Source organism: Octopus bimaculoides, chromosome 1 (assembly GCF_046866305.1).
Source record: "Octopus bimaculoides isolate indiv1 chromosome 1, ASM4686630v1, whole genome shotgun sequence".
Taxonomy (NCBI): domain Eukaryota; kingdom Metazoa; phylum Mollusca; class Cephalopoda; order Octopoda; family Octopodidae; genus Octopus; species Octopus bimaculoides.
Genome location: NC_142928.1, coordinates 101,418,970 through 101,445,743, shown reverse-complemented (window position 1 = coordinate 101,445,743; position 26,774 = coordinate 101,418,970). Strand labels below are relative to the sequence as shown.

The 26,774-nt window shown below is 36.0% G+C and overlaps 1 protein-coding gene across 1 annotated transcript; it reads left to right on the top strand.

The window, feature by feature from the left end:
• Window positions 1–8,290: 8,290 nt before the first annotated feature.
• On the top strand, window positions 8,291–25,902 carry LOC106875351 (derlin-1). The gene is made up of 8 exons (XM_014923443.3): window positions 8,291–9,193; window positions 14,520–14,631; window positions 17,621–17,685; window positions 18,812–18,838; window positions 20,090–20,185; window positions 21,985–22,037; window positions 24,226–24,336; window positions 25,461–25,902. The coding sequence occupies exons 1-8, from the start codon at window positions 9,035–9,037 to the stop codon at window positions 25,591–25,593; spliced, it is 756 nt and encodes a 251-aa protein (XP_014778929.1). The 5' UTR covers window positions 8,291–9,034; the 3' UTR covers window positions 25,594–25,902.
• Window positions 25,903–26,774: the final 872 nt, after the last annotated feature.

Sequence of the window (26,774 nt, the reverse complement as noted above, 5' to 3'; positions counted from 1 at the left end):
CTTTCTATTGTTAAACATGCATTTTGCTTCCTGGCTTAATTTGTTTCTTGTCATGAATTAAACAAAGTTTCAGAGAATACATAAAATCCACTCAGATTATTGATTTATTTTAGTAGCAGGAAGGTATTTATGACAGATTTATATATCAGTATTTATGACATGCACTTTGCTAATTTTCCTACTTCTTATTCTACATGTATACACATAATCACATATTAAAACACACACACAAATATCAATACATTCATGTATATCATCAACATCATTATTGTCATTTTAATGGCCACTTTTCCATGCTTGCATGGATCAGATAGAGTTAACTGAGGCAGAGTTTCTATGGCCAGATGCTTACCTGCTTCCAAGTAAGGTAATACTTTCAGACTTATTTTCACAGAATATTGGAAATGAATTCCATTCATTTACATCAATCACTCAATATCAAGACAAGGAGAAAAACACACACATACGTATACACAACAAGCTTCTTTCAGTTTCCACTCAACCAAAGATGCACACCTACATACAGCTAAATATATTCATACAGGTGCATTCAGGTTGTGAGACAGGTACACTTGCATAATGTTTCCTGCAGATGTTTGGGTTGAGCATTCACTGCATCAGTTTTAGTGCTGTCTGGAAGGGATTGAAAATGGTCATAATGTTTCCTTTTCTGCTTAACTTATAAAATTACTCATATTTAAGAATTACATACACTCTCCTAAACACACACAAATATACACACATGCTTGACAGTACATGTTCCTTTAGTAAGAATACAATGCATTCTTGAATATACACATCACTGAAAAAGGCTAAAAGTTATGCATCCTCAAGTAAAACTTGGAGTTTAAAAAGAAGTATGTTAAGCATTGTAAAAGTAGAAATTAAAGACTTAAGTTTGAATAAATGGAAAATTTTTCATCCAAGCTCCTAATTCACAAGACAAGTTAGAATTTTGAATTCAATCTTGTTCATATTACAAGGTTGATTAAACACTTCAGAAATTAAGAGTATAGAAGAGTGGACTTGAATCATGATATATAAGTGAATGTGCTTGTACTGGTTGTGGAGGTGGAAGTCAAGATCTTGGTATTGTACATTCAGTTCAAATACAAGTATAGTATATTATTTATACTTCTTCATGAGTTTGGTGCACTAGATCTATTGTAATAACTAAGACTCTGTCACTTGTAAATCACAAACTATGAATTGTTCATGGTGTGTTGTTTGTAGTTTTTTAGATTACTTAATTTGTATTGGAGTTGTTATTTCATAGCATACAAGAGATGGGGGTAAAACGCTTTAAGAACCAGCTCCCGCGGTAAGAATCATTTTGTTTTTTGGTGGCTGAGACTGCCTAACACAGTTTCTGCACCACTTTGATGATATTCTAAATGTTCTGGGAGAGGGCTCCAATACAGATGTCATTTAATTTGACTTCAGTAAAGCTTTTGACAGAATCCATCACAGCATTCTGCTGAAGAAATTACTGAATATTGGAGTCCATGGTAAACTACCACATCGGATTAAGTGTTTTTTGATTAGCAGTATTTAATCAAGACCATTATAAGTTATTAGTAATATCCCCCAGGGTACTGCATTGGACCCACTTACATTTATAGTTTTTACCTAAATGACATTGCAAATGTCATCAAGCATATTTAAATAAGAAAAAAAATATTTGCAGATAACTTTAAGATCCAAAACATCATCAAAACTGAACAAAATTCCAATGCAATCTATGCATAGTGATTTGATGGGTTGTTTAAAACAAAACAAAAAAAGAACATGCTTCTAATTGAGGGAAGTTTTGAGCTCATTCACTTTGTAAAACAGAACATACTTAAACAACCATACCATCTTCCCTTGATAGAACGTCTCAGATAATATCAGAGATGTAACTGGAAAACAACCTAAGCTGGAGTGCACACATTAGCAATAAAGTCAATATGGCTTACAGAATGTCCCCAAGAATCCTTGGAACTTTCCAGTCCAGAGATGCTGGTACCATCATGCTTTACTTCTCTATATTTTCAGGTCTCACCTTGAATACTGCTGCCTACAATAGATTCCCTGCACAAAACAAATCATTATTAGAATAGAAGCATCTCAGAGATCAATCAGAAAAAAGTATGAATGGCATGGGAGGCCTTGATTATCAGAGTCACCTCGAAAAGCTCAAACTTTATTGTCTCCAAGACCATGGTGAGTTCGGCATCATTTGCATATTATGGCACTCACTTTTGGACCTGCTGGGGATCCAAGAGAGGGTGCCACTGAGCTGATAATTGTGTATTTACACCTTTACAAAAAAATTAGAATGTTTTTCTCTGCAATAAACTGAGGAGAAATTGCCTTTAGAAGTTAAAATATGTCACAAACATATTTGAGCTAAACTAACACACACACACACACACATATATATATATATATATATAAAGACCTCCTTTGGTCATGAATGACCATGGGATTGCACCTAGAAAGTCACCCTCTGAGGCACAAGTCCAGGCAAGGTTGTTTATGGAAGACCAGCGGTCACCTATGCATACCAACCACCTCTTCTCCATGCTACCGATGTTATCCAAGAGAATGGTGAAGGCTGATACAGCTTGGCACCAGTGATGTCATGACTCTTTTCTACAGGTGAGTGAACTGGTGCAACATGAAATAAGTGTCTTGTTCAACAACACAGCTCACAGCCTGTCCAGGAATCAAACTCACTACCTCATGATTGTGAGCCTGACCACTGAGCCATGTGCCTTCATAATATATACATATATATATATATATATATATATATACTTGATTTTCAATGTACAGTATTTTTGTATTTTTTTATTCCAGAGAAACTTGAAATTATAGAGCTAGTGGACAAGAAATGTCAAAATAAAACATGCTAAAAATAGCATGGCAAAATGATATTACACAACAGTAAATAAGAACAATAGCTAAACACTAAAGAATAAATCAACTCCAGTATTTACAAAATGAGCATTAACTGAAAGAAAAACAGTTCTCAGCAATGTGAAACTTGAGTTGTGAGAAAAAGAAATTAATTCTAAATGAATAATAACCTCTACAACTTGTAATGAGTCACTGTCTAGCAAGGTTGTTAAGAGAACAGTGCTTTAAATATAAGTTGTTTTTCAATTTAGCAAACTCAAGGACCATGTCAGTTGGCACAAACTCTAGCTGTGACATTGTATTGAGGAGTAACTATCTTCCTGTTCTTCTCTAGAATCTTTGTAACAGATTCTGACTCCAAATTTTCAGTCCACTCACAGAAAAATTGTAGTATTTTCACCAACTTGTGTTTGTAATATTTAGATTTTTATCTACCTTAGAAACAAGCAAGTTGCTTTCTTTAGTACCTTCCAGCTTTTCTCCAATAAGTCAGAAGTGTTAACTTGACTCTTCTTGGCTTTATTCTCATTACTCATTCTGTTAGCTTCAAATATAAAAACAGATACTGAGAGGTCAGTTAGAGAGTTGCTACCTACATTTGGACTGAGATGCACATCAGTAGTTGAGAGCAAATATCTAGCCCTAGGCTGTCATGTGTATGGCTAATAGTGGCAGGCAATAAAATCATCACTATGACAACTGAGTTCTCTTGTTAGGTAACAATCTGGTCAATCTGTCACATGCACATACTATAAACATTTGTTGTAACTGTTCTCCAGTCAAATATTTCAACATATGCTGCTAAACGTACTCTAAACTTCCAAACTGAAGTTTTGTTTGGCAAATGGTAATTAATTATTGGTTCAGGAAATATATATAAAAAAAAAGCAATGTAATGTCTGGAAATAAATATGTTTTATATTACAGAGAATTGTTAACAATTTCTTTTACACTGAATTTCATTTTCACCAAATCTATCTCAAGAAAGGAACAAGCACCTAATGTTCAACTATTATCTTTTATCTTTTCTTGTTTCAGTCATTAGACTGCAGCCATGCTGGGACACTGCCTTGAAAAATTTTAGTTGAACTTATCAACCTCAGGACTTACTATTTTTTGTAAAGTTTGGTACTTATTCCAGCGATCTCTTTTCCCAAACTGCTAAGTTGCAGGGGACATAAACACACCAACACCAGTTGTCAAGCAATGGTGAGGGACAACCACATGCACAAAGCCACATACACATACACATATACAGTGAGCTTCTTTCAGTTTCCATACACCAAATTCACTCACAAGGCTTTGTCAGCCCAAAACTATAGTGGAAGACACTTGCCCAAGATGCCATGCAGTGGGACTGAACCCAGAACCACGTGGTTGAGAAGCAAACTTCCTATCACACAGCCACCCCTGCACCTATTTACATTTGATTACACACATACACCACAATACATACATGTTACTCCTACCTTGTCTTCTATGAGTATCCAGAAACCTGTTCTCTTCTGGTCCTTCTTCCAAACTTTACCTCCTCATCTTCTTGCGTATGGCCACCTTCCTCTCTACTGTAACCCCACTCAGCTGAAGGGGATTGTAGCAAGGCCTTGAACTGATACTTTAAAGCTTTAGTAACTAGGATTAGCCCACACTTAGGTCAGGCATTGCGCTCTGAATATTAACCAGTTATCTTGCAGAAAATAGAATGTTCTATCAAGTTTCAATTATTCCCATGCAAAAAAGGGGTTATATAAGCACAGCCAGAGATGGAAAAGGACCCCAGTGCATGCAACAGAGGTTAGAGAAGATTCCAAAGCAGATAGACAAACACAGAAGACTTGTTGCTATTTGACCTGAGCTTAAAAGAATTGCTTAGTCATCACTGCACTTTTCCGAGCATGTACCATGAACATAATATCCTCACCTCTTGCCACACAAATAAGTAGCCAATTAATTCTTGGTCAAAAACAAATCAAAGGTGAACATAGAATACTTGGAGAACAAGCCCTTTAAATAGATAAGTTTCCTTGGTTTCAGTTTAGCCCTGGATTAAAAGAATCTTTGACTATGATGGACAGAGCATCATTCTCATCTCATGCAAAGTTAATCTTTTCTGTTATTAATGTTACTATGAACTACATTTGCTTCCAGCACATTACTGTACACTATTGGCAAGCAACTATGTAAAAATGTAAATATCATAATATGCTTATGTAAGACTGAATGTTATTTAGACAACTTTGGATTTGGTATTATTTTGGGACAACATGCAGCCTAACATCATACCAGCATATCTAGACCCAGTTAACCAAAAGTCACAATGGTGACCCACGACATTCAACTTATACAACTTCAATGACAACACTCAACCAACAATCTTTCATAGGATCTTTGTCTTGCAAAGTGTATGATGATAACCTCACTATTGCTGGTGCTATGAAAAAAAGCACCCAGTACACACTATAAAGTAGTTGGCATTAAGAAGGTCATCTAGCCATAGAAAAAATGCCAATGCAGACTTTGGAGCCTGATACAGACTTCAGACCCATTAGATCCTGCCAAATCATAACCATCCAACCCATACCAGTATGGTACAATGACATCAGATGATGATGATGATCACAATGCTATATGTATGCATGTCTCTTCCTGCAGTCAGTTGTCATGACTATGCTGTTCATGGCTTTGGCATGACTCGATAAGCTTTCTCCATACTGATCAGTTTTTCACTAGAGTTTGCCATTTATTATGATCAATTCCTTTCCACTTCATGTTCCTTTTTGCAGTATCTTTGAATCTCAGTCTTGGTTTCTTTTACCCTTGCATAATTGGGAGTAAAGGTGTTGTGTGGGGATTGCTGTGTACACGTTCCAACCAATGTAAATTTCTGTCAATGAGGATTTCCCTCTTAGAAAGCAGACCTTCATGTTAGGGAATCTTTTCATTCCTGATTTTGTCAAACAGTGATTTTCATAATTTGCATGGAACTTGTCTACTTGAGCTTTATAGACTCCCCAGGTTTTCAGCTCCATCAATATGACATAATCTACATTTTCAGTTGCATCTTGGAACTCCAAGGGTTTCTTTGTCTCTTTTGTTTACTGGGTATTTAGTAGCAATTTTCTGTTCTTGGATTGCAAATGCATAACCTTCAGAGTGTGATGTGATGTAGTGGTCACGAGTTCAACAGAGGCTTCACTTCATGTCAACATGCTGGCAGAATTGTTAGCATGCCAGGCAAAATGTTTAGTAACATTCTGGCATGGTCAACTTTGCCTTTCATCCTTACAGGGTTGATAAAATAAGTACCAGCTGATTACTGGGGGTTGATCTAAGTGACCTACCCCTCCCTTGAAATCACTGGCCTTGTGCCAAAACTTGAAAGCTAATATTACTGTCCTCTTTAAGGCAGAACTATTGGCATGTCAGGCAAAATGCTTAGTGGCATTTTGTCTGTCTTTATAGGTTCAAATACCACTGGGGTTGACTTTGCTTTTCATCCTTTTGCGGTCGATAAAATAAATACCTGTTGCATACTGGGATCAGTTTAATCAACTTAACTTCTCCCTCAAAATTACCGGCTCTGTGCCAAAATTTGAAAGCAATATTACTGTTTTCTTCAAGTCTTAAGGAAACATACCTGTGCATAGTCTTTTTATTTTTGGTATGCTGAGCATATCACATCATCATCATCATCATCGTTCAACATCTGCTTTTCATGCTGGCATGGGTTGGATGGTTTGACAAGAGCTGGCCAGGCAGAAGACTGTGCCAGACTTCTGTTTCTGTTTGGCATAGTTTTTATGGCTAGATACCCTTTCTAACACCAACCACCCTGCAGAGTGGACTCAGTGCTTTCTAGGTGGTCAGTTTTAGCATGGTTTTAGCATGGTTTTTACTGCTGGATACCCTTTCAAATGCCAACCACTTTACACTGTAGACTGGATGCTTTTTATGTGGTACCTACACTGGCAGGGTCACCAAGTAACTTGCAAGATGAAGATACTTTGAGAGAGGAGGGGGCATTGAAGGAGGTGATCTTGTGTCAGATGATGAAAAATTGTAGTTTGGTTTGTTGGGGTGGGGTATATGAAAAGTCTTATTGTTACATGTGGGTGGAACACACAGCGCTTCTAGAACTCAGTTTTGCTGATGTGGGCAGGTGTTTTCCAAAACCTTATATCACACACACCTCAGTCCATTTCCATTTTCTCCATGAGGCCCAACACCCCAAAGTCAGTCCTTACCACTTCATTCAGGTCTTTTTTGAGATATTTTTGTCTGGCTGTTTTGGGGTTGCATGGGAGATCATCAGGAAGAGAATGCTTCCTGAGAAGCTTGCTATTGACACATAGGATACTGTTCTCTTCACTTTTCAGCACTAAGTCTATGTAATTATTTTTGTTGTTGTTTAGTATGTGCTGTTTGAGAGAGACTATCTGCACTAATCTCAAGCCTCTACTTCCTTTATCTTTTCTTAGGTAAAGCCTGTCACTATCACTATTCACTATCTCTCTCTCTCTCTCTCTCTCTCTCTCTCTCTCTCTATATATATATATATATATATATATATATAAGCAATGTTAATTCTCTAAATGAAGTATTAACAGTAACTGCACGATAAAGTGTAGTATATTGCCACTTAAGTGTGGCTGACCCCTAGGGGTGGATGTTACTGTTGGTTTTAGCCCCAGGAGGACATCTCCTCCAACTGGCTTATCGACACACTACTGTGTCCTGTATATATATATAGTAATAATATTAGGGAATATATATTTATATATAGAGGGTGATAAATTGAATATTAATTCAATTTAAAACCAAGTGGCCTAGCATATAAAAAATCTGAAAATTCAGAAAAATTGTATTACATGTGTATAAGAAGGGATGACCACTAAGTGGACATCCTATATGCTAGAAAGAGGTCATCAACGACCCAACCACAAAGAAAAATAATGTTCTTCAGAAAAAAAGTAGTTGTTCTGGTGTTTTGCAGAATTTTTTTCTGGAGAACATTATTTTTCTTTGTGGTTGGGTCGTTGATGACTTCTTTCTAGCATATAGGATGTCCACTTAGTGGTCATCCCTTCTTATACACACACACACATACATATATATATATAACTAGTAATACTATTAATAGTTTCCCCCATTCCCAACTTTATATTGGTTTCAAATTTCAGGGGAAGGGTAAGTCAATTACATTGACCCAGTGCTCAACTGGTACTTATTTTATCGACCCCGAAAGGATTAATGGCAAAGTCGACCTCGGTGGTTCGTAAAGATGGACGAAATGCCGCTATGCATATTGCCCGACGCATTCTCAACTTTATATTGACATTGCGTTCGTCTCTGCGTTTATTAAAAAGCTAGCCAATAGTTGGGCGACACGTATATAATTTAACAAGTTTGCATGCCCTCTCGAATTTGTTTACAGCTGATATATATTTTTAGTATATATTTACATATTTATTATTCTACTTTCATAAACATTTTAAGCACATGAAAATTTTGGTAATGATTCCTCTTCTAGAACTTCCTTTTTTTAATTTTTTATATCAACAGTTATATATCGATTTGTATTTGTAAAACGTGGCTTTTCAAAGGTCTGAAACCACGTGGTTTGTTGACGTCTCAAGTGTTACGTTATTGTAATAAATATCTGACCGAGTTACCTTTCTTGTAATTTAAAATAAAATTACAGATTTCATATAAATTGATGATGGATCAGCCCAAAGTCGGTTATTCTTTTATTTCAGTGATCCCAAAGAAATTATTACAATGATAATGAATTTTGTACATCCATTTATATTCGCAAGTTAGTAAGATAACAAACAGTATTTTAATTCGAACGAACGAAAAAAAAAAATTAAATAACACAAACATCTTATTCTGACCATTTATATTGTGGAGAACTTGTGTTTGTTTTACACCGTTTATTCAATTGCCTAGAAAACTCTTCCATACAAGGGCTTAACATTTTCGATAATCCTTTTGTTTTAAATTGATTAATCTCACCCCAAAGTGGCCGTTTGAAAGACAACACATTTAAAGTATTTTCCTTGTAAATTTAGACATTTGTTTGTGAATTTGTTTGAAGAGGACATTTCTTGTCCTCGGACGACACTACAGTATGGCGTCGAACGACATCGGAGATTGGTTTCGTAGCATTCCACGGATTACTAAATTTTGGTTTGTTGGATCTATTGTACTACCTATAGCCGCAAGATTTGGTTTACTTTCACCCATATGGTTGATTCTACGATATGAATTTGTAGTCTACAAGTTTCAGGTTTGAAAACTTTATCATAATACTTTTAAATGAAAGAAATTATAATTTTATATACGTCTAATATAATTGTAATACTTTGACAGAATCGTAAATGATTTTCTTTCAAATAACTATAGTTTGTTATGTATAAATATTTAATACTTCTCTGCAAAGAATGTTATGCAATTTATACTTAATACTGAATGTATATGAACAGTGTATTTTATTTTGGTATTTGATATCATAAATATCTCCTTAAAAGGGCCTACTAAATACAAACTCAAAAGATCCGACGACTATCGGGTCAACGTTGTTGCTCGATGTGAGAGAACTAGAAACCAAAAGTGGGTTTGGTTATACAAAGCTAAAAGAAAAGAAAAGAAAAAAGACTGATCACAGCATAAATGCCTTCTTAATTAGGGCTGATAGGAAAGAAACAACAACCGAGTGTCAGGTTGACAACTTGGAATTGGCCAAAATATCTTCTGTTAATTGATATTTTAATTGATGTCACGTTTGGCCGGAACACTCCATGTTGGAATAAAAAAAAAATATTGACGTGAGTGAGAAACGAACCCCAGTTCCTGACTAGCTGAGAGGGTACATATGCACAATCGTATATACTTACACCATTTTGGGTAAATTTTCAGATTAACACCCGCACGATTTTCACTAGGGTGTTAGGGTTACCTTTAGGGTTAGAGACGGAATTCCCTAACCCTAACCCCCTAAGGCTGACCCTAAAACCCTAACCCTAACACCCTAGTGAAAATCGTGCGGGTGTTAATCTGAAAATTTACCCAATTTTGTGTGTGTATGTATGTGAATCCTACACTCTATATCAAGCATGTACAGATAAATGTCGGACAGTTTTATTTAGCTCTGGGAAATTTATGATGCCGAAGAGTTTAAACTTCTGACCTTCTTTTATGTCGCATTTAGTTGACTTGGATAACGAAAAATTCTTTGTTTACTTAAGTTAAATAAGAAGGGGCGTGGTGTTATAACACAGTTATAAAGTAGAGAAGTGCATGCTAACCTGGATTTTACAGAAACAAAAGATATGCATATGTATTTATGGGCGGAAGTGAAGAATATGTACACCACCCATTTTCGGCGTAACAAAAACTCTAACCCTTTACACTAGGTGTACGTATCCTTTACTTTCGCTGTATTTATGTATGTACGTGTATATGAAAGAGAATGGGTGTGTGTTTGTGTGCGTGCGTGACTGTCTACAAATACGTACAACGCGCGCACGCACACATACACACATGTACACCCACTATCTTTCATATATACATACATTTCATATACACGTACATACATCTTTCACTTTCTCCTCTCTTTCACTTCCGCCTTTCACTTCAAAGCAAATGTCGCCTTCCACGCGTCATGAAAACAAAAGTAAAATAAAAACATTTTTCGGAATTTAACGAACAATCAGCTGATCCAATTTGACACTTAAGCTGCTAAAGCCGAAATATTGCCTCCAAAATGTTTATATAGATTTATACATTGAACGAAATCAATTCAAACACGCAATAACATGTAGAGCAGTCCTCTTTATAAGCAAACATCAATAATCCGTTTTTATAATCAGTATTTTCTATTAATGTAGAATGGATCTTTAAAGTTGGGGGCATGGCATTATCGGCGAAACATTGGTAAAGCAAAGACAACTTCACTGTGAAGTGATGTGATATTTACTAGTAATATAACAACTAATAATATTCACTATACTATTGTTTACCATAGACAGATTTCGGATTAAGTGGTAGGCGCCAGTAAGCGGACTTAAATATACACCTATTTGCGCATAATGTTGTTTATAGATATTCTAACATATTTTATTGGATATAATTATACTTTTAACTAATACTTGCTATAATGATATTAAGAGTTCTTCAAATCAGTCATTTGTGGTTTTCACAAATAATTGTTCTGCCAAATCGCTTTCGACAGACTGCAACTGAAGGACCGTGTGTACATGTATTCTGAAAGGCGACATTTTGTGAAAGTTTCGTTGCCTCTTTATATTTCAAGATGAATTAAATAAAAGTTCTGAATTTTTATGGGACTATAAGTCATGTTCTTTTCAATGTTTTTTTAAAAATTTTTACTTGGTGTCATAGAGTTAAAACCTATTTGTTCTGTTGCAGTTACTTTTCAAAAATCAGTTTGGATGTTGCGAATATGTGAGCTATGGATTGCAAGGCTTAGCAAATGTACATAGAATGATTAAAACATTTTAAAGGTTAATTAGACAAAGAAAACACACATAACTGTTGTAGATTCTAGTGATTATACTGATGTAGATTATATTTAACTCCTATAGGTTTACGCATTTTAGAAAAATGGTGGTAGAGAACATGGGTATCATTGATACTTACATAGGATTTATATCAAACCTAAAGATGAAATCCATGTATGACATATGGTCAGTCATCAGCTGTAAACATGGCGAAAGTTAAGATCAGTATCTCCAAGATTTAAAAAGGTTTTTACCTGAACTGCAACTTTGGTTCTCATTTGGCTGAAGAGTATGAGAGCAAATATCATCTGGACGCTTTCACCTCAGGCATCCATTCAAGCTACATTCAATGTTTATTGGAGAACCAGCATAGTCTTTTATGACAGATGGAGGCCTCAGATAACATAACTTCAGTGTCCATGTTCCATGCTTGGATGGATGAGTGGGTCTTCTTTCTCACTGTTTACCACCAGTCAATATTGTTCTTTGTCATCTTGTCCATGAGGTGTAACAGCTTTGTCTCCACAATTCTGTATTTTTGGGATGAGGAATTTTGTTATATTATGTATTGGTAGAAGTGATGTCTTCATCTTGGTTGTTGCTTTTCACTACATTTTGACTGTATACTCCAGCCTTCTTCAAGCATCTTGTGATTCACCTTAGTCCCTTGCCTGAGATTGAACTCAGAACTTCTAGGTAACTGCTCTGCATTATCTAACCCCTTTATCCACTATGCTACATCTGCAGTGTCAGAATGAATTTTTAAGGCTTCTAAACCTCCATTGATGTCTTACGTCGGTTCTGTACTGATTGGATAATACAGTTTTGTAATTTGGAGGTGAGAAATTTTTATAGTATGTATTAGTTGGAGAGGTGTCTTCATCTTGATGGGTTTTTTTTTTTGTATATGTCTTCTCCATTTTGTCCTAATTCTTCTCTGTCTTCCACATGTTCCATCGTCTGTATATATGTATATATATATATATCTTTATGTGTATCTGTATATATATATGATGGACTTTCCTGCCAAAGGCAACATATGAGTGTTCAGCTTTTCCAAATGACCTGCACAAAGGATTTGTTTATAGTGATAAAATGTATGTCACTCACTCCATCAAATTGACATTGCTTGAATAGGAGCACAGTATACCACATGTCAGGTGTTGCAGTGATTGCAGAGCAACGTGAGATGAAATGTTTTGCTCAAGAACACAACACAACACACCACCCCATCTAGGAATTGAAACCATGATCTCACAATTGCGAGTGCAACAAAAAAAGTATGTTTTTTACGAATGATTGAAAATAGACCATACTGCGTGTATAAGTGTGACAGTTATATATATATATATATACACACACACACACACACACACACACACACACACACACACAGAGGGTCTTGCAGATAAATTGGGACAATTTTTATGATGCACAAAGCTGGTTATAACTACTAAAATAATGGTAATAGACAGATGTAATTTTAATGTAGCATTTATTACAACAAAAACATTTATCATTCAATATGGCCGCCCTTTTGGGCAATTACTTCCTCCACATGAGAACAAAATTTTTTTGCCGTTTTCACAACTTTTGCCCTTTTGATTTTGCATGTTGCACATACAATGCAGGTCTTCAAACTGTTCACACTCAAGTGTGGTCAAGCATTGGTCCTTGCTTGAAGTAGAAGTATGCTCCATAAAAAGTAAGACTGTTAAGATCTGGGTTATTACTGGGCCAGATGTTAGCCCTCACAAGAAATGGCACCTTACCAAGGAAGGCCTGTGTTGCTTTTGATCCATGGCATGGTGCAGAATCCTGGATAAGTATCACATTGTCAAACCCAAACTTCTGCTCCATCCAAGGTAACAGATAGTTCTTCAGGATGTCCACATACTCCTTTGTACCGATCTTCAAATCAGACTCATTGAAGTGTGGATCCATGACACTTCCATCACTCACCATGGCTCCAAATACCATCACAGAGACAGGATTCTTAATCTCAAACACCGAGGGGATGTCAGAAGGGTTGTATGCTATCACTTGAGAATTTCAGCGTCCACAGTGAACTTCTTGTCCACAAACAGAGTTTTTCTTGCACCTTGATGCTTGATGAATGACAGGAGCTTTGGGTATCTCTTGGCTCTCAGTACTTTGGCCTTGGCTGTTAGGAGGTGACAGTGTTGTCAAACATAGCTAGTCATGCCAAGGTTCCTGTTCACAGCTCTGGACACTGTGGAAAGGGACACATTGCATTTCTTTGCAAGAGTTGTCATGGATGCGGATGGGTTGGCTTCAGTTGAGTGTTTGAGGCCAGCGAGAAACTTTGAATTGCACTTGGAATCACTTCGAGTCTTGGGTTCTTTTCTATCAATCTTTCCATCTGCTTTAAATTGTTTATACACATGATAAACTGTTGCTTTTGGAAGTTTCATCAACTTTAAGCAGTTACACATGTCAGTAAGAATTTTCATTCTGATGATGAGACTGTCAAAGTCTAGAAATGTGGATGATAATGATTAATTTAGGGACTTTATTATACCCAATGAACTGTCAGGGACTCGTACAAAAATATGAAAAAAAACCCTAAGAAATCATCATTGTCGTCATTTTAATGTCCACTTTTCCATGCTTCCATGGGTCAGATGGAATTTGTTGAGGCAAATTTTCTATTGCTAGATGCCCTTCTTGTTGCCAAACTTCACCTGTTTCCAAGCAAGGTAATATTTCCCTATAGAAAAAAAAAGTATGTTTTTACGAATGATTGAAAATAGACCATACTGCGTGTATAAGTGTGACAGTTATATACAACTATTGTGTGATACCAAGACAAGGAGACTACAAGCTTGCACACACACACACACACACACACACCTCCCTGGCTTTTTAATGTTTCTGTCTAACAAATCCACTCTAAAAACTTGTTTGGCTTGGGGTTGTAGTAAAGACACCTGCCCAAAGTGCTGCACAGTCAGACTGAACTCAAGACCATGTGGTTGGGAAAGAAACTTATTTACCACATAGCTATGCCTGCCCTTACATGAATAAATAAGGTATAAAAAGTACGTGATATGTTTTTGTTTTTCTTTTCAGATATGGCGGTTGTTAACTTCAGTTCTGTATTACCCTACTTCTGGTCCTCAAGGTTTCCATTACCTCTTGAATTTGTACTTTCTATATTCTTACTCAGTTCGTTTGGAAACAGGTATAATTGCTATTTTATTGCCTTTTTTGTAAGTATATCTTTCTCAGTTTCACCTCTAAACGAAAAATTGAGAAAGGTTAATGGATGTTTAATTTTAAAATTCTTATCTTTTAGGCAAAATATTTGTTTGAATTTAGGAAGATATGAGATAATGTTTTATATTGTTTCTTTAATTTTGGGATAAGGGCCTGGAGGTTTGTCTCTATTTTTATGCCAAGGGAGACAACAGCGTTGAAATATTTCAAATTACAAGACAATGTGTTTTGACATAAGATGTTGGCGTGAATTGCCTGAAATAATAAGTGCCCTTCCCCTAATGACTATGAAAAGAGAAAGGAGTTATGAGTATTACTATGTGAGGCACTAAACAGTACAAATGAGGAGAAAAAAGAGAGAGAGTTCCTGAACCAATCAATTTGATAATGTACACATGGTCTTCAGGTAAGTTGTGACAGTCATAACTTGCTGAATGGATTAACAAATCCTACATAACTGGACTTTTCTTCTAAAGATGGGACTTTGAGCCTGAAATATAAAGGTTTCGTTAAACTTTTCACATTGTCAGAAGCTGTCTAGTGCCGATCTCTAACTGTGGAAGGGGTAGACTTAGGAAGACCTGAGCTGGTGAAGCACAACCTTCAAATGTTGGGTCTCACTAAGGCAATGATGAGCAACCAAGACCTTTGGAGATATGCTGTGTTTGAGAAGACCCAGCAAGTTAAGTGAGATTGTTGCTATGGCCTATGCCAGTGTCGCATAACTGGCCCATTTAAGAATGTGCTGTGCTTGAAAAGACCTGAGTCAAGTAAATTTGCTGTCTTGGCTGATACCAGTACCGCTGGACTGGTTCCCATCCAGTGGCACGTAAAAAGCACCATTTGGGTGTGGCCGATGCCATTGCTGCCTGACTAGCTTCTGTGCTGGTGACACGTAAAAAGCACCATTTGAGCATGGCTGATGCCAGTGGCATGTAAAAAGCACCATTCAAGTGCTGTCAATGCCAGTGCTGCCTAATTAGCTCCTATGCTGGTGGCACGTAAAAAGCACCCACTACATTCTTGGAGTGGTTGGCGTTAGGAAGGGCATCCAACTGTCGGAACCTTGCCAGGTCAGATCGGAGCCTGCTGCAGCCTCCTGGCTTGCCAGTCCTCAGTTAAACCATCCAACCCATGCCAGCATGGAAAGCAGACGTTAAACGATGATGATGACATACTATTTATTAAAGCTATATTTTGCATTTATGTGTTTACTTATGTTAGTATATATATATATATATATATATATATACACACACACACACACACACACACACACACACACACACACACACACGTTGGTAATGCTTTTTCCTACATATATATGTAATGTACTTCTTTCCCCAAATAAATTGTGCTTCATATTCAAGGATTCAATGAAGCTATAAGTTGTTACTCAGGCACTCAACTAAGAGTTCACTGTATTTTATAGTAGAAACAGCTGTAAGCTAATGAAGTTAAGATAATCATTTATTCCTTTGTCATCTCATTTTCTAATCATCACGCTGTATTCAGCTAATGCTTTGTTCTGAAACTGGTCCCTACATCAACAAGAGCAAACATTGCAAGCTGTGCATAGTGGAACGGGCAAGCATATTAAAGAACTCCCTCAATCTGGGGGGACATCCTAAATTCCAGAACAGAAATTTTCAGACCTTGTTTACACTACTGAAATCCTGGGACCCACAAACTGACTGGCTGGATTCTGGATAGTGATCTATGGGAGACGATCCTTTGAACTTGACCTTTCTTGGTCGGTGTGTTCAAAAACTAGCTGCAAGGCCTTTTTCCTCCTCCTTTTGAAGAGAGATTATAGGCCGTCAGACATTTGGGTCTAGCAAGACGTATGTAAAGCTAAGTGCTTTATGGATGCAAAACCCTGGGTAACCCTCTGAACCGGTCATAACTATCTTTCTCTAAATATGTGTAACAGCCAAATCTCACACAAACCTTTTGGCACATATGTACATATTCTGTATTGAATGTTTTGCTGTATCAGTCTTTGCCTTTCCCTTGGATAACATTGGTTGCATGGAGAGGGTAGGCTGGTATGCATGGGTGACTGCTGGTCTTCCATAAGCAAATTTACCTGGACTTGTACCTTGAAAGAGAACTTTCTAGGTGCGATCTCATGGTCATTCGTGACCAAAGGGGGGTCACCTTCCTTCATTGGACACGAAACTCCGCTTGCGAAGACCTGTTGAGGCAAGTGAAATCGAAATTGAACTAAATTCGATGACTGGCACCCATGCCAATGTCGTCTCCTTCATTAGACACGAAACTCAGCTTACAAAGACCTGTTGGGGCAAGCGAAATCGTGATGGCACCTGTGCCCAGCGTCGCCTTCCTGGCACTTGTGCTGGTGGCACGTGTAAAGACATTTGAACGAGATTGTTGCCAGTGCCGCTGGACTGGCTCCTGTGCAAGTGGCATGTAAAATACACCATTTTGAGCGTGGCCGTTGCCAGTACCGCCTGACTGGCTTTCATGCCGGTGGCACATAAAATCACCCACTTACATTCTCGGAGTGGTTGGCGTTAGGAAGGGCAACCAGCTGTAGAAACTCTGCCAAATCAGATTGGAGCCTGGTGGAGCCATCCGGTTTCACCAGTCCTCAGTCAAATCGTCCAACCCATGCTAGCATGGAAAGCGGACGTTAAATGATGATGATGATTCACATTATAATTAAACTTGTTTAAACGGTGAGTTGGCTTGATGGACAAACTGCTTGGTGTCATTTTTTTTTACTTACATTCTGAGTTCAAATACTGACGTGGTCAAATTTGCCTTTCGTCCTTTTAGAATCAATAAAGGAAAGTACTTCCTAGCCAAGTACTGGAGTTGATATAATTGAGTTGCCCCTTCCCCCTAAAATTGCTGGTCTTGTGCTAAAATGTGAAACCATTGTAATTAACCTTGCAATTTGCATTTATGTTTTTATCTTTTTATTTTAGGAACCTTTTTAGGTCGTCCTGCTGATTATGTAACAATGTTGTGTTTCAACTGGATCTGTCTGATTGTATCCTTTTAAAATGAATTGACTAAAAAATAACAAAACAAATAGACTTACTAGTCTTGCAAAAAGCTGTTTTTTAAAACAAATTTGTCAACTGACACTGACAACAAATGTTATACATGTTTTCAGTTTCTTTGTTTTAGCCATTACAGCCAATGATAACAACATTGAGAAATGTTTTTCAATTATAGCAAAACTGTAACGATTACATTTTTGAATATATGCATCATCATTTTGTGCGTTTTTTTTACCATACTAATATGAATTAAACAGTCCTTTTGTCATGCCAGTCACTGTGGTCCATCATAATATAGCACTTGCCTTAATAGAAAAAAATTAATATCTGTTGTTTGAGGTTGTTTCTTATGGCATAGTTTCTATGTCTGGACATCTCTCTTATCACCAACCATTTTACAGATTAGACTGTGTGCATTTTGTCCTGCTATCGAAACTGGAAAGATTATCTCTGCAAAAGCCCTTATGTTGCCTCTAGAGGTTTATTTTTAATATGCATTCATGCATACATAAATACATGTGTGGATGTGTATATGTATATATGTGTGTGTGTGTATGTGTATATGTATATATGTGTGTGTGTGTATGTATATATACACACATATATATCTCACCAGCATCATTTTGATGTTCATCTTCTATACTAGCATGGTTTGGGATGTTCAAAAGATCTTGATGAGTTGAAGGACTGTGTTGTACTGACAAGGGCTGCTTCAGTGTAATTGGTTGCACATCTGTTTGGGCTACAAATGACGAGTCCTGCAGGTAGCTTCCTGCCATTTTTCCATCCCAGTGGTTTTTCACCCATGGTATTATAGTTGAACTTGCTTTGAGATACATTGTTAAGCATATCTAAAAACATTACACACACACACGCATATACATACACCTATACACACATTGTATTGTAAATTAGTCTTAATTATTTCAATGACTTTATCATGGTGGAAAATATTATCAATGACTGAAATCTTGTGAAACATGCCATGAAATACATCAAGGTTAAGGCTAAAGATTGTCAATCGTAAGAGAGATTAAAAAAAAAAAATGAAATTTGTTTCAGAATATAATTTAAGCTTAAAGATGTGTTTTTTCCTTTACTTCACACCCTAAGCTAATAGGTTTAACAGCAGATCTCTTGGTAAGTAAATTTTCTTTATTACTTCAGCGTTTCACAATTATTTCTTTTTTAAACTTTTATGTTGTTTCACAGAACATTGCTTTTAAATCTTATGTAATCAAAAGTATCTGATTTCTCCTTAATTTGATATTGTCAACTGATTCTCTTTGAAATTGCTTGGTTCCAACTTTGGACAAGTGTCTCTTACCATAGCATTGGGTCAATCAAATCCTTGTGAATGGATGTGGTAGATGGCAACTGGAAGAATCCAATTCTGTGTGTGTGGGTATGTGTACAAATGCACTTGTGTGCATGTATATATGTATATGTGTGTTTGTGTATGTTTGTTTAGTTAACACTTCTTTGAAAATTGCCCAGCTGTATGTACACAGGCATCATACAATCTGCCTTTCACTCTGAGTTACTAACGAAGGTAGAAGCTCTCTGAACTTTGCCCAGCCCGTTCTTATCCTAGCAACTACACTTTCAGAACTTCCTCCCCCACTGCTAACTTGGTCTCCTTGGTAACAGAAGCTATCTACTATTTCTAACAATCCACTTGAGCATTTGAGGGAGTCTGTTGTCTGCATATTTTTAGTGCTTATTGTACCTGCACAGAAAAAGTGATTTGTTTCTTGGAAAATAATTTCATGTCCGTTTTTTTTTCTTGCTGCCATTGTTGGAAATTTTACTCAACATGTTCTTTCCCACTTGAGATTCCTTTTAAAGAGACAGTTTTCTAAATTTTGTTGAACCTCATTCTCTGCTGCTTGCAGCTTTCAATAGTTTTCTTATAAGATGGTTTTAACCCATTATTACTGACTTCATTTCCAGTAAACATCATTTTTCAAAGACTAGCTTATATAAATAGAGTATAAAGTCAGATCTGTATGAATAGACCATGATTTTTAGTTGTCCTTGATAATTATTTCTTTGCTTATTAAATGTTTCAGAATATCAGAAAGGTAATAAGGCAGAATATTTAGCATTCTGGGTAAAATGTTTAGCAGCATTTTGTCTATCTGTATGTTCTGAGTTTAAATTCCCCAAGGTTGACTTTGCCTTTCATCCTTTCGGGGTCAATAGAATAAGTACCAGTTGAACACTGGGGTTGATGTAATCAACTTGCCCCCTGCTCTGAAATTGCTGTCCTTGTGCCAAAATTTGAAACCAATATTGGGAAGGTAATAAGGAAAAATGTAAATTTCCTGACTTTTCTTTTTCAGATTATTTTAAAATCTAGAAATCATGAGGATTTGATTTTCTTTGCAGCTTTTGATGGATCCTATGGTTCTGAGTGTACTATACATCTGGTGTCAACTGAACAAAGATACAACCGTAACTTTCTGGTTCGGAACTCGCTTTCCGGTAAACTATACATAACTTCCTCATGGAAACAATTTTTCACACCTTTGACTTAACCCATTACCTCCCATAATTCTATTAACTGGAATTTTTTTTATGAAACTTTGATTTCTAGCATAAAACAGTCTTAGAAACATGCTGGAATGATCAAAATAACATTTCAAAATAACATTTTAAATAGAAATAAGCGAAATATTGGGTGAAAAATTAGCAAACCTCATTTGAATATCAGAGAAATATACCTAGTAGATATAGCTAAAAGGTTAGATATGTGTAAATATTGACAGATAATTACGAAATTTGTAATTTTTAAGTGATCTCATATGAGATCACTGGTAGGTAATGGGTTAAGAAAATGAGATTTGTTAATCACACTCTAATGTCTGTATTTGATGCCTTTCTTTCTGTGTTAGTTTTTATTAGAATTTGAAGTTGGATTTCTTAAGAAATACATTAAGTGTATTTCTTAATCCACATTTCATTAAATATTTCTTATGTATAAAATGCCTTTTATGTTGTTAAGTACTGTGTTAAGGAAGTGCTCTTTTCTTGAAAGTAATATCTGATCTACCAAACGGCAGCAAGCTGGCAGAATTGTTAGCGTGCTGGGAAAAATGCTAAGCAGTATTTCATCTGTCTTTACATTCTAAATTCAAATTCCACTGAGGTTGACTACTTTTCATCTTTCTAGTTGAGTACTGGAATCAATGTAATTGACTTACCTCCTTCCCCAAAATTGCTGGCCTTGTGCCAAAATTTGAAATCAGTATTTGATCTATAATGAGTTGACCTTTATGATTCATCATAAAAATTTACTTGGAGTAGAATGCAGATAGTGTAATGTACTTTTCCATCACCACAGTCTAACGAAATACTTATTACTTATACAGCCTCACCATCCCCTTTTTTCATTCCAGTTAGGGACATTATCCTTCCTCCAGTACCTTTGTTCAGCCAAATTGACTGGGTCATTGAGAGTTTAGTGATTTTACTAAGAACCTGGTTAAATATCAGTAAGACCTAAACCATCGTAGTTCAGCATCCTTCTATCTCAATCAGTTGTAATGATTGTCATTAAGTGACAATAAAATCTGCTTTAATAAGTTAGATTTCTTCACATCTTTAACAAACACTGAGTAGCTGGCATTTAAACATTTGAAAGAACAGGAGGTTGTGTGAGGCACACTTAAATCTTGAATTATTACTGATTTAATATCAATGAATACATAAGTGAATGCCATAAGATATAGATAAACTCCTAGTGTTTGTGAATATATTTTGCATTCACCTTTTCCATCTTAAATTTTCCTTTATTCAAATCTTAATCTTTAACAATATTCAGTTAATTTCACTTAAAGCTATTGACTATTGTTTTACTGATTGTATTAATGGTGTAGGAAGAAAATGAGTGTGAGGATAAGGGTTTGAATTCTTTGTTATTTAAGACAGCGAATTGGTGGTGATTAGAGCAGTGGATATAATGCCTTGTGGTAGTTGTGCTCTGAGTTCAGCATTGTCTTTGATCCTTTCAAGCTCAAGTAATAAGAGTGGTGGATTAATGGAATTGTTAATACATTAAAGGAAATGCTTTGCATTCTGACAGCAATACTTGTGAATGACATTGGTACCAAGCTGTAGCTGCCTTTTCCTGGCATATCAAGCCCTTCATATAGAATGAGTTGCCACTTAATAATATTAATAACACTGTTGAAGTGGACAGTTTTTTTATATAGCGAGGAAAATAGTGTTGTTGACAACAAAAACGTACCAAAATTTAATAACCGCTTTATTTTTTATTGTAGGCCATGTATTTACCTTGGGTGTTGTTAGGCTTTAACCTGATTGTTGGTGATGGGTAAGTTCAATTTTTAATGCTATAAACGTCCTTCACTAATATGCTTCTCTTTGAATAGCTAGCTTTTTTTTTACCAGTTATTATAAGCATCATTGGATATTTTTGTGTTGTAAATATAACTGGTTCATCATCATTAACATTTAACATTCGTTTTTCATGCTGGCATGGGTTAAATGGTTTGACTAGAGCTGGTAAGCTAAAGAGCTGCACGAAGCTCTAGGCGTCTGTAATGCCAACCACTTTACAGAATGTATTAATGGAATTTGTTTGTTTTTGTTTACATTTAACTGCGGGAGATTGTTACAAAAATATTTCTTTGGTGCCCACTTTAAAAGAATATATCTTTCTAAATCAAAAAAGTGTTAACTATCATCTGAAGGGTCCATGTACCATATCCCACACTGCTATTTAGTGGCTCAGTCAACCTAATTATGTATCTAAGTTTCTTAGATGTCATCTGCTACCACTACTGGTTTTTTCAAGTTGGTAATAATGGCTAGATGAGCGTGCAGTGCTGCAAACAATTACTCATTGTGTTTGGTATTCGAATTGCTCAGTGATGTTTCTATGAGTGCTCCTCCCTAACAACATCCCTAATCATATGTAGCGTATGCATTTGGATTATAAACATAATTGTTCGTGTTTTGTTTGACTGCAAATATTTTGTTTATTCACTGCAAGTATTCAATTGGTTAGCCACATTTTCAAAGAATAGATAAGTATCTTATATTGTTAGAATTCATCATCATTATCATCATCATCATCATCATCATCATCATCATTGTTTAACGTCCGCTTTCCATGCTAGCATGGGTTGGACAATTTGACTGAGGACTGACAAGCCAGAAGGCTGCACCAGGTTCCAATCTGATCTGGCAGAGTTTCTACAGCTGGATGCCCTTCCTAACGCCAACCACTCAGAGAGTGTAGTGGGTGCTTTTTACGTGCCACCGGCACAAGGGCCAGTCACATGGTACTGGCAATGGCCATGCTCAAAAAGGTGTTTTTTACGTGCCACCTGCATGGGAGCCAGTCCAGCGGCACTGGCAACGACCTCGCTCAAATGATTTTCTAACGTGCCACCAGCACAAGTGCTAGAAGGCAACGCTGGTAACGATTACACTCTAATGGTGCTATTTACAGGCCACTACCAGCATTAATCTGTAATGAGAGCAAGACATTCAACTCTTGCTGACTTAGTCCACCTTGGAGTAAATGGATATTCAAAGACCAACAGCATATCTTCCAATTGAAATTTTATATTATTGTAATGCTAAGAGGAGGAACCTCAGCACAAAGCTACTTCTTAAGAACAAATACCATTTTTAAGATGTGACTTCACCATACATGTTGAATTTACTCTGGCAACCTTAGAGACTATGTAGACATGTTCATCTCATGCCAATAAGATAAAAAAATTACAAATGTTTAACCCTTTAACATTCAGATTACTCTGTCAAATGTAATGCTTATTTATTCACATTGTTTTGAATTAATCATGCATTGTCTCATAGCTTTGAGATTTCGATGATACAATTGTTTATTTTTAGAATGACATTGTAGGGTAGGTGTGAGAGACTGGATCTGACTGTTTATACATAAAATATTAGTGGAATATTTGGATTGGGTATGGCTGGTTTAATTGTTAAAGAGATAAACATATGATGAGGAGGAAAATGATATATATATGGGTACAAGTGTGACTGTATGGTAAGAAGTTTGCTTCTCAACCACATTATTTCAGGTTTAGTCCCACTGCATGGCACCTTAGACAAATATCTTCTATAGCCCCAGGTTGACCAAAGCCTTGTGAGTGGATATGGTTGAGGGGAAACTGAAGGAAACCTGTCTTGCTATATATATATATATATATATATATGATGATGATATATATATATATATATGTCTCTGTGTTACTGTCCCCGTTGCATTGACATCATATGATAGTTGTGAGCAAATGTCACCATCGTGCAGGTGTCTTTCATTTCCAGTCTTCAGTAAAAACAATGTCTGGTCATAATACTTTATTTGGAAACAGGTGAGGGTTGGTAGTAGGAAGGACATCTGCTGTAGAGAATCCACCTCAACAAATTCTGTCTGGCCTATGTAAGCATGGAAAAGTGGATGTTAAATGGTGACGATAATAATATAACATAGTGATCTAAAAAAATTTCTTTCTTTATTTCAGAGGTTTGTTTGAGTTGATTGGCATTCTTGTTGGCCATCTGTATTTCTTTTTGAAATTCAAGTACCCACAGGATTTTGGAGGTCCTCAGCTTATTACAACACCACAGTTTCTGTAAGTATAAGCATATGCTTGCACTTATGTATGATTATACATACACGTTCTCTTTTATGCCAACTTCTTCATTCTTACTTTCTGAAAGGAGACAGCTTTGAGCAGTAGGGACTCTTAGAACTTTTCTGATGGGTGACAGTGTTGAGCTGTAGGGACTTTTAGAGCCTTTTTGTCTTGTGGCATACAAGGCAACCTCAGTAGTGCTGGTACTATGATAAAAAATGTTCCCAGCACACTCTGTAAAGTGGTTGTCAAATGAGTGGAGAAAATTTAGGGTTGACAGGACACTTAAGAGCAGTGATTCCCAGTGTGAGACATACACCTCACCGGTGGGGCTTTAGAAAATTGTGGTGGGGTGTGAGAGTCATATTTTTTTTCCATTCTTTTTTAGTGGAACATGAAATTGTGAAAACTTTTTTCTTAGTCAATAATCTACATTTTTTTGTACTTGTTACTTAATAAAAGAGTTACCAGTATCTTCTTTTGTATTAAATAATTAAGATAAAATATTAAAAATAAAGATGTTTTTTTTTTTCCAACCACTGGTGGGACTTACATTTTTCTGGAAAGTTATGTTGGGGTCTGGGGAAAAATAGGTTGGGAAACACTGCTTTAGAGTCTGTCAAGGATATGACAACCTATCTAGTGTTGGTACCTCAATAAAAAGCACCCAGTATCTTCTGTAAATGTGGAGGACTTACAATAGTTTGATTGGGGTTAGGAATATTTGGTCCATTCGAGGTGCAGTTTTAACTGTTGAGAGACATTGAATTCAGATGGTTTGAAGAAGCATTTATACACGAGACAGTTCAATGAAATAACAGATGCCAACATTAAGAATGTGTTAAAATAAGAATGATATGTAGTGGATGATTGGTGAAGTTGTTTATTTAAATATAAGACATTTTGGGGCATCCTTTATCAAGGGGAAATCAGTTGAAAAAAATTAAAATGCTACCATGGTTGACATTTCAAATGATGGTGTCCAGCATTATTTACCTACAGCAATTTAAAGAAATGTTGAAAATTTGTAAAACCATTTTAATCTACATTAGAAAATCAAATCAAATCAAAAGTAAGACTTTTTCAAAATGTCCTTTACATATTTAAATTTTTTTTTCCAGTTACAAATACTTCCCAAGCCATCAGACTTGGGCAGGATTTGGAGAAGCACCCAGACGAAGATTTACAAATGGTAATCAAGGAGGCGAAGGTGGACATACCTGGGGACGTGGGCAAACACTGGGTGGCAATTAATTGCACAGTTTTCGAAATATACCCCCATCCCACCTTTTTTTTTCTTAATTCTTTTTCTTCCTCATTTTCAAGATATTTCCCTCCTTATTCCACCACCAAGATGAAATAAACTTTGGGTGTGATTTTTTTTTTGATTTATATATTTTTTTTTTGCCGACATTTAAAAAAAATATTATTTATATATGTTTATTTTATTAACCATTATAAAATCATTCACAAAACAAATAAGAAAAAAAATGGAAGATGAAAGGAAAGAAATATTTATTTTTTTGTCATACAATACTGTATAAAAACCATGTAAAAAGAAAACTTCAGTGATTTAATTTTTCTCTTGGAACATCTCTGATTTTGAAATGACTATACTGTATTTTGAATTTTTTTTCTTGTCTTATTTTTACAGACTGAAGCTCTGTAAGTTGTAAAAGTAAACTAATTTCTCAGGATCTGTTATGGATCTGACAGAAGACCTCGTTTTAATATTGGATTCAAGGGAGAATACATAGAAGTATTTCTCGGTTGCATTAGAAATTTACATTCGGTACAATTTACAAATGTATCCATATCATCTTAAGCTGCCAACAGAAAAGACTGGTACTTATCAGTTGGTACATTGTCTCTTTGCTGCTTAAAGCAGCACACTGCAGCTCTCTGTGGTAGCTAATGGATTTGACTATTAAGAAATAACTGTTTTGTCAGAGATATCACACATCACATCTTTGATCAATAAACACTTTATCAACTCAACGGCCAGCTGTGACAATGAAGAAAAAAGTATGAAAATACATTGGCTCTTCCAACTCTTCACATGAAATCATTCTTGGAATGATATAAGTTAGATATTGGAACCTACCTTTGAACTCCACAAATTATGTTTTAAAATAGTAGCTCAAACTGTTTTTATATATTTTTACTTATTCTCTTATCAAGCTACGAGAATCTAACCCCGATTTGTCATCATATCTAATACCAAAAATACACACAATATATATATATATATATATATATATATATATATATATATATACAAACATACATATGGCAAGTTGTGTAAGTCATAGAGACACTACAGGAGACCTGGCATTCATGTAGTGCGTCTACTGTGAGTCAGTTTGTCTGTACTCTCAGGCTGAGTTCAACTCAGCACTGCAAGTTAATGAAACATTCATCAATTTTGGAGTGCT

Coding starts and splice junctions, on each gene's coding strand:
- LOC106875351 (XM_014923443.3), top strand. CDS start 9,035: ATGGCGTCGAACGACATCGGAGATTGGTTTCGTAGCATTCCACGGATT. Junction 9,194..14,519: donor TTGTAGTCTACAAGTTTCAG/GTTTGAAAACTT, acceptor TTTTCTTTTCAG/ATATGGCGGTTGTTAACTTC. Junction 24,337..25,460: donor ATTACAACACCACAGTTTCT/GTAAGTATAAGC, acceptor TTTTTTTTCCAG/TTACAAATACTTCCCAAGCC.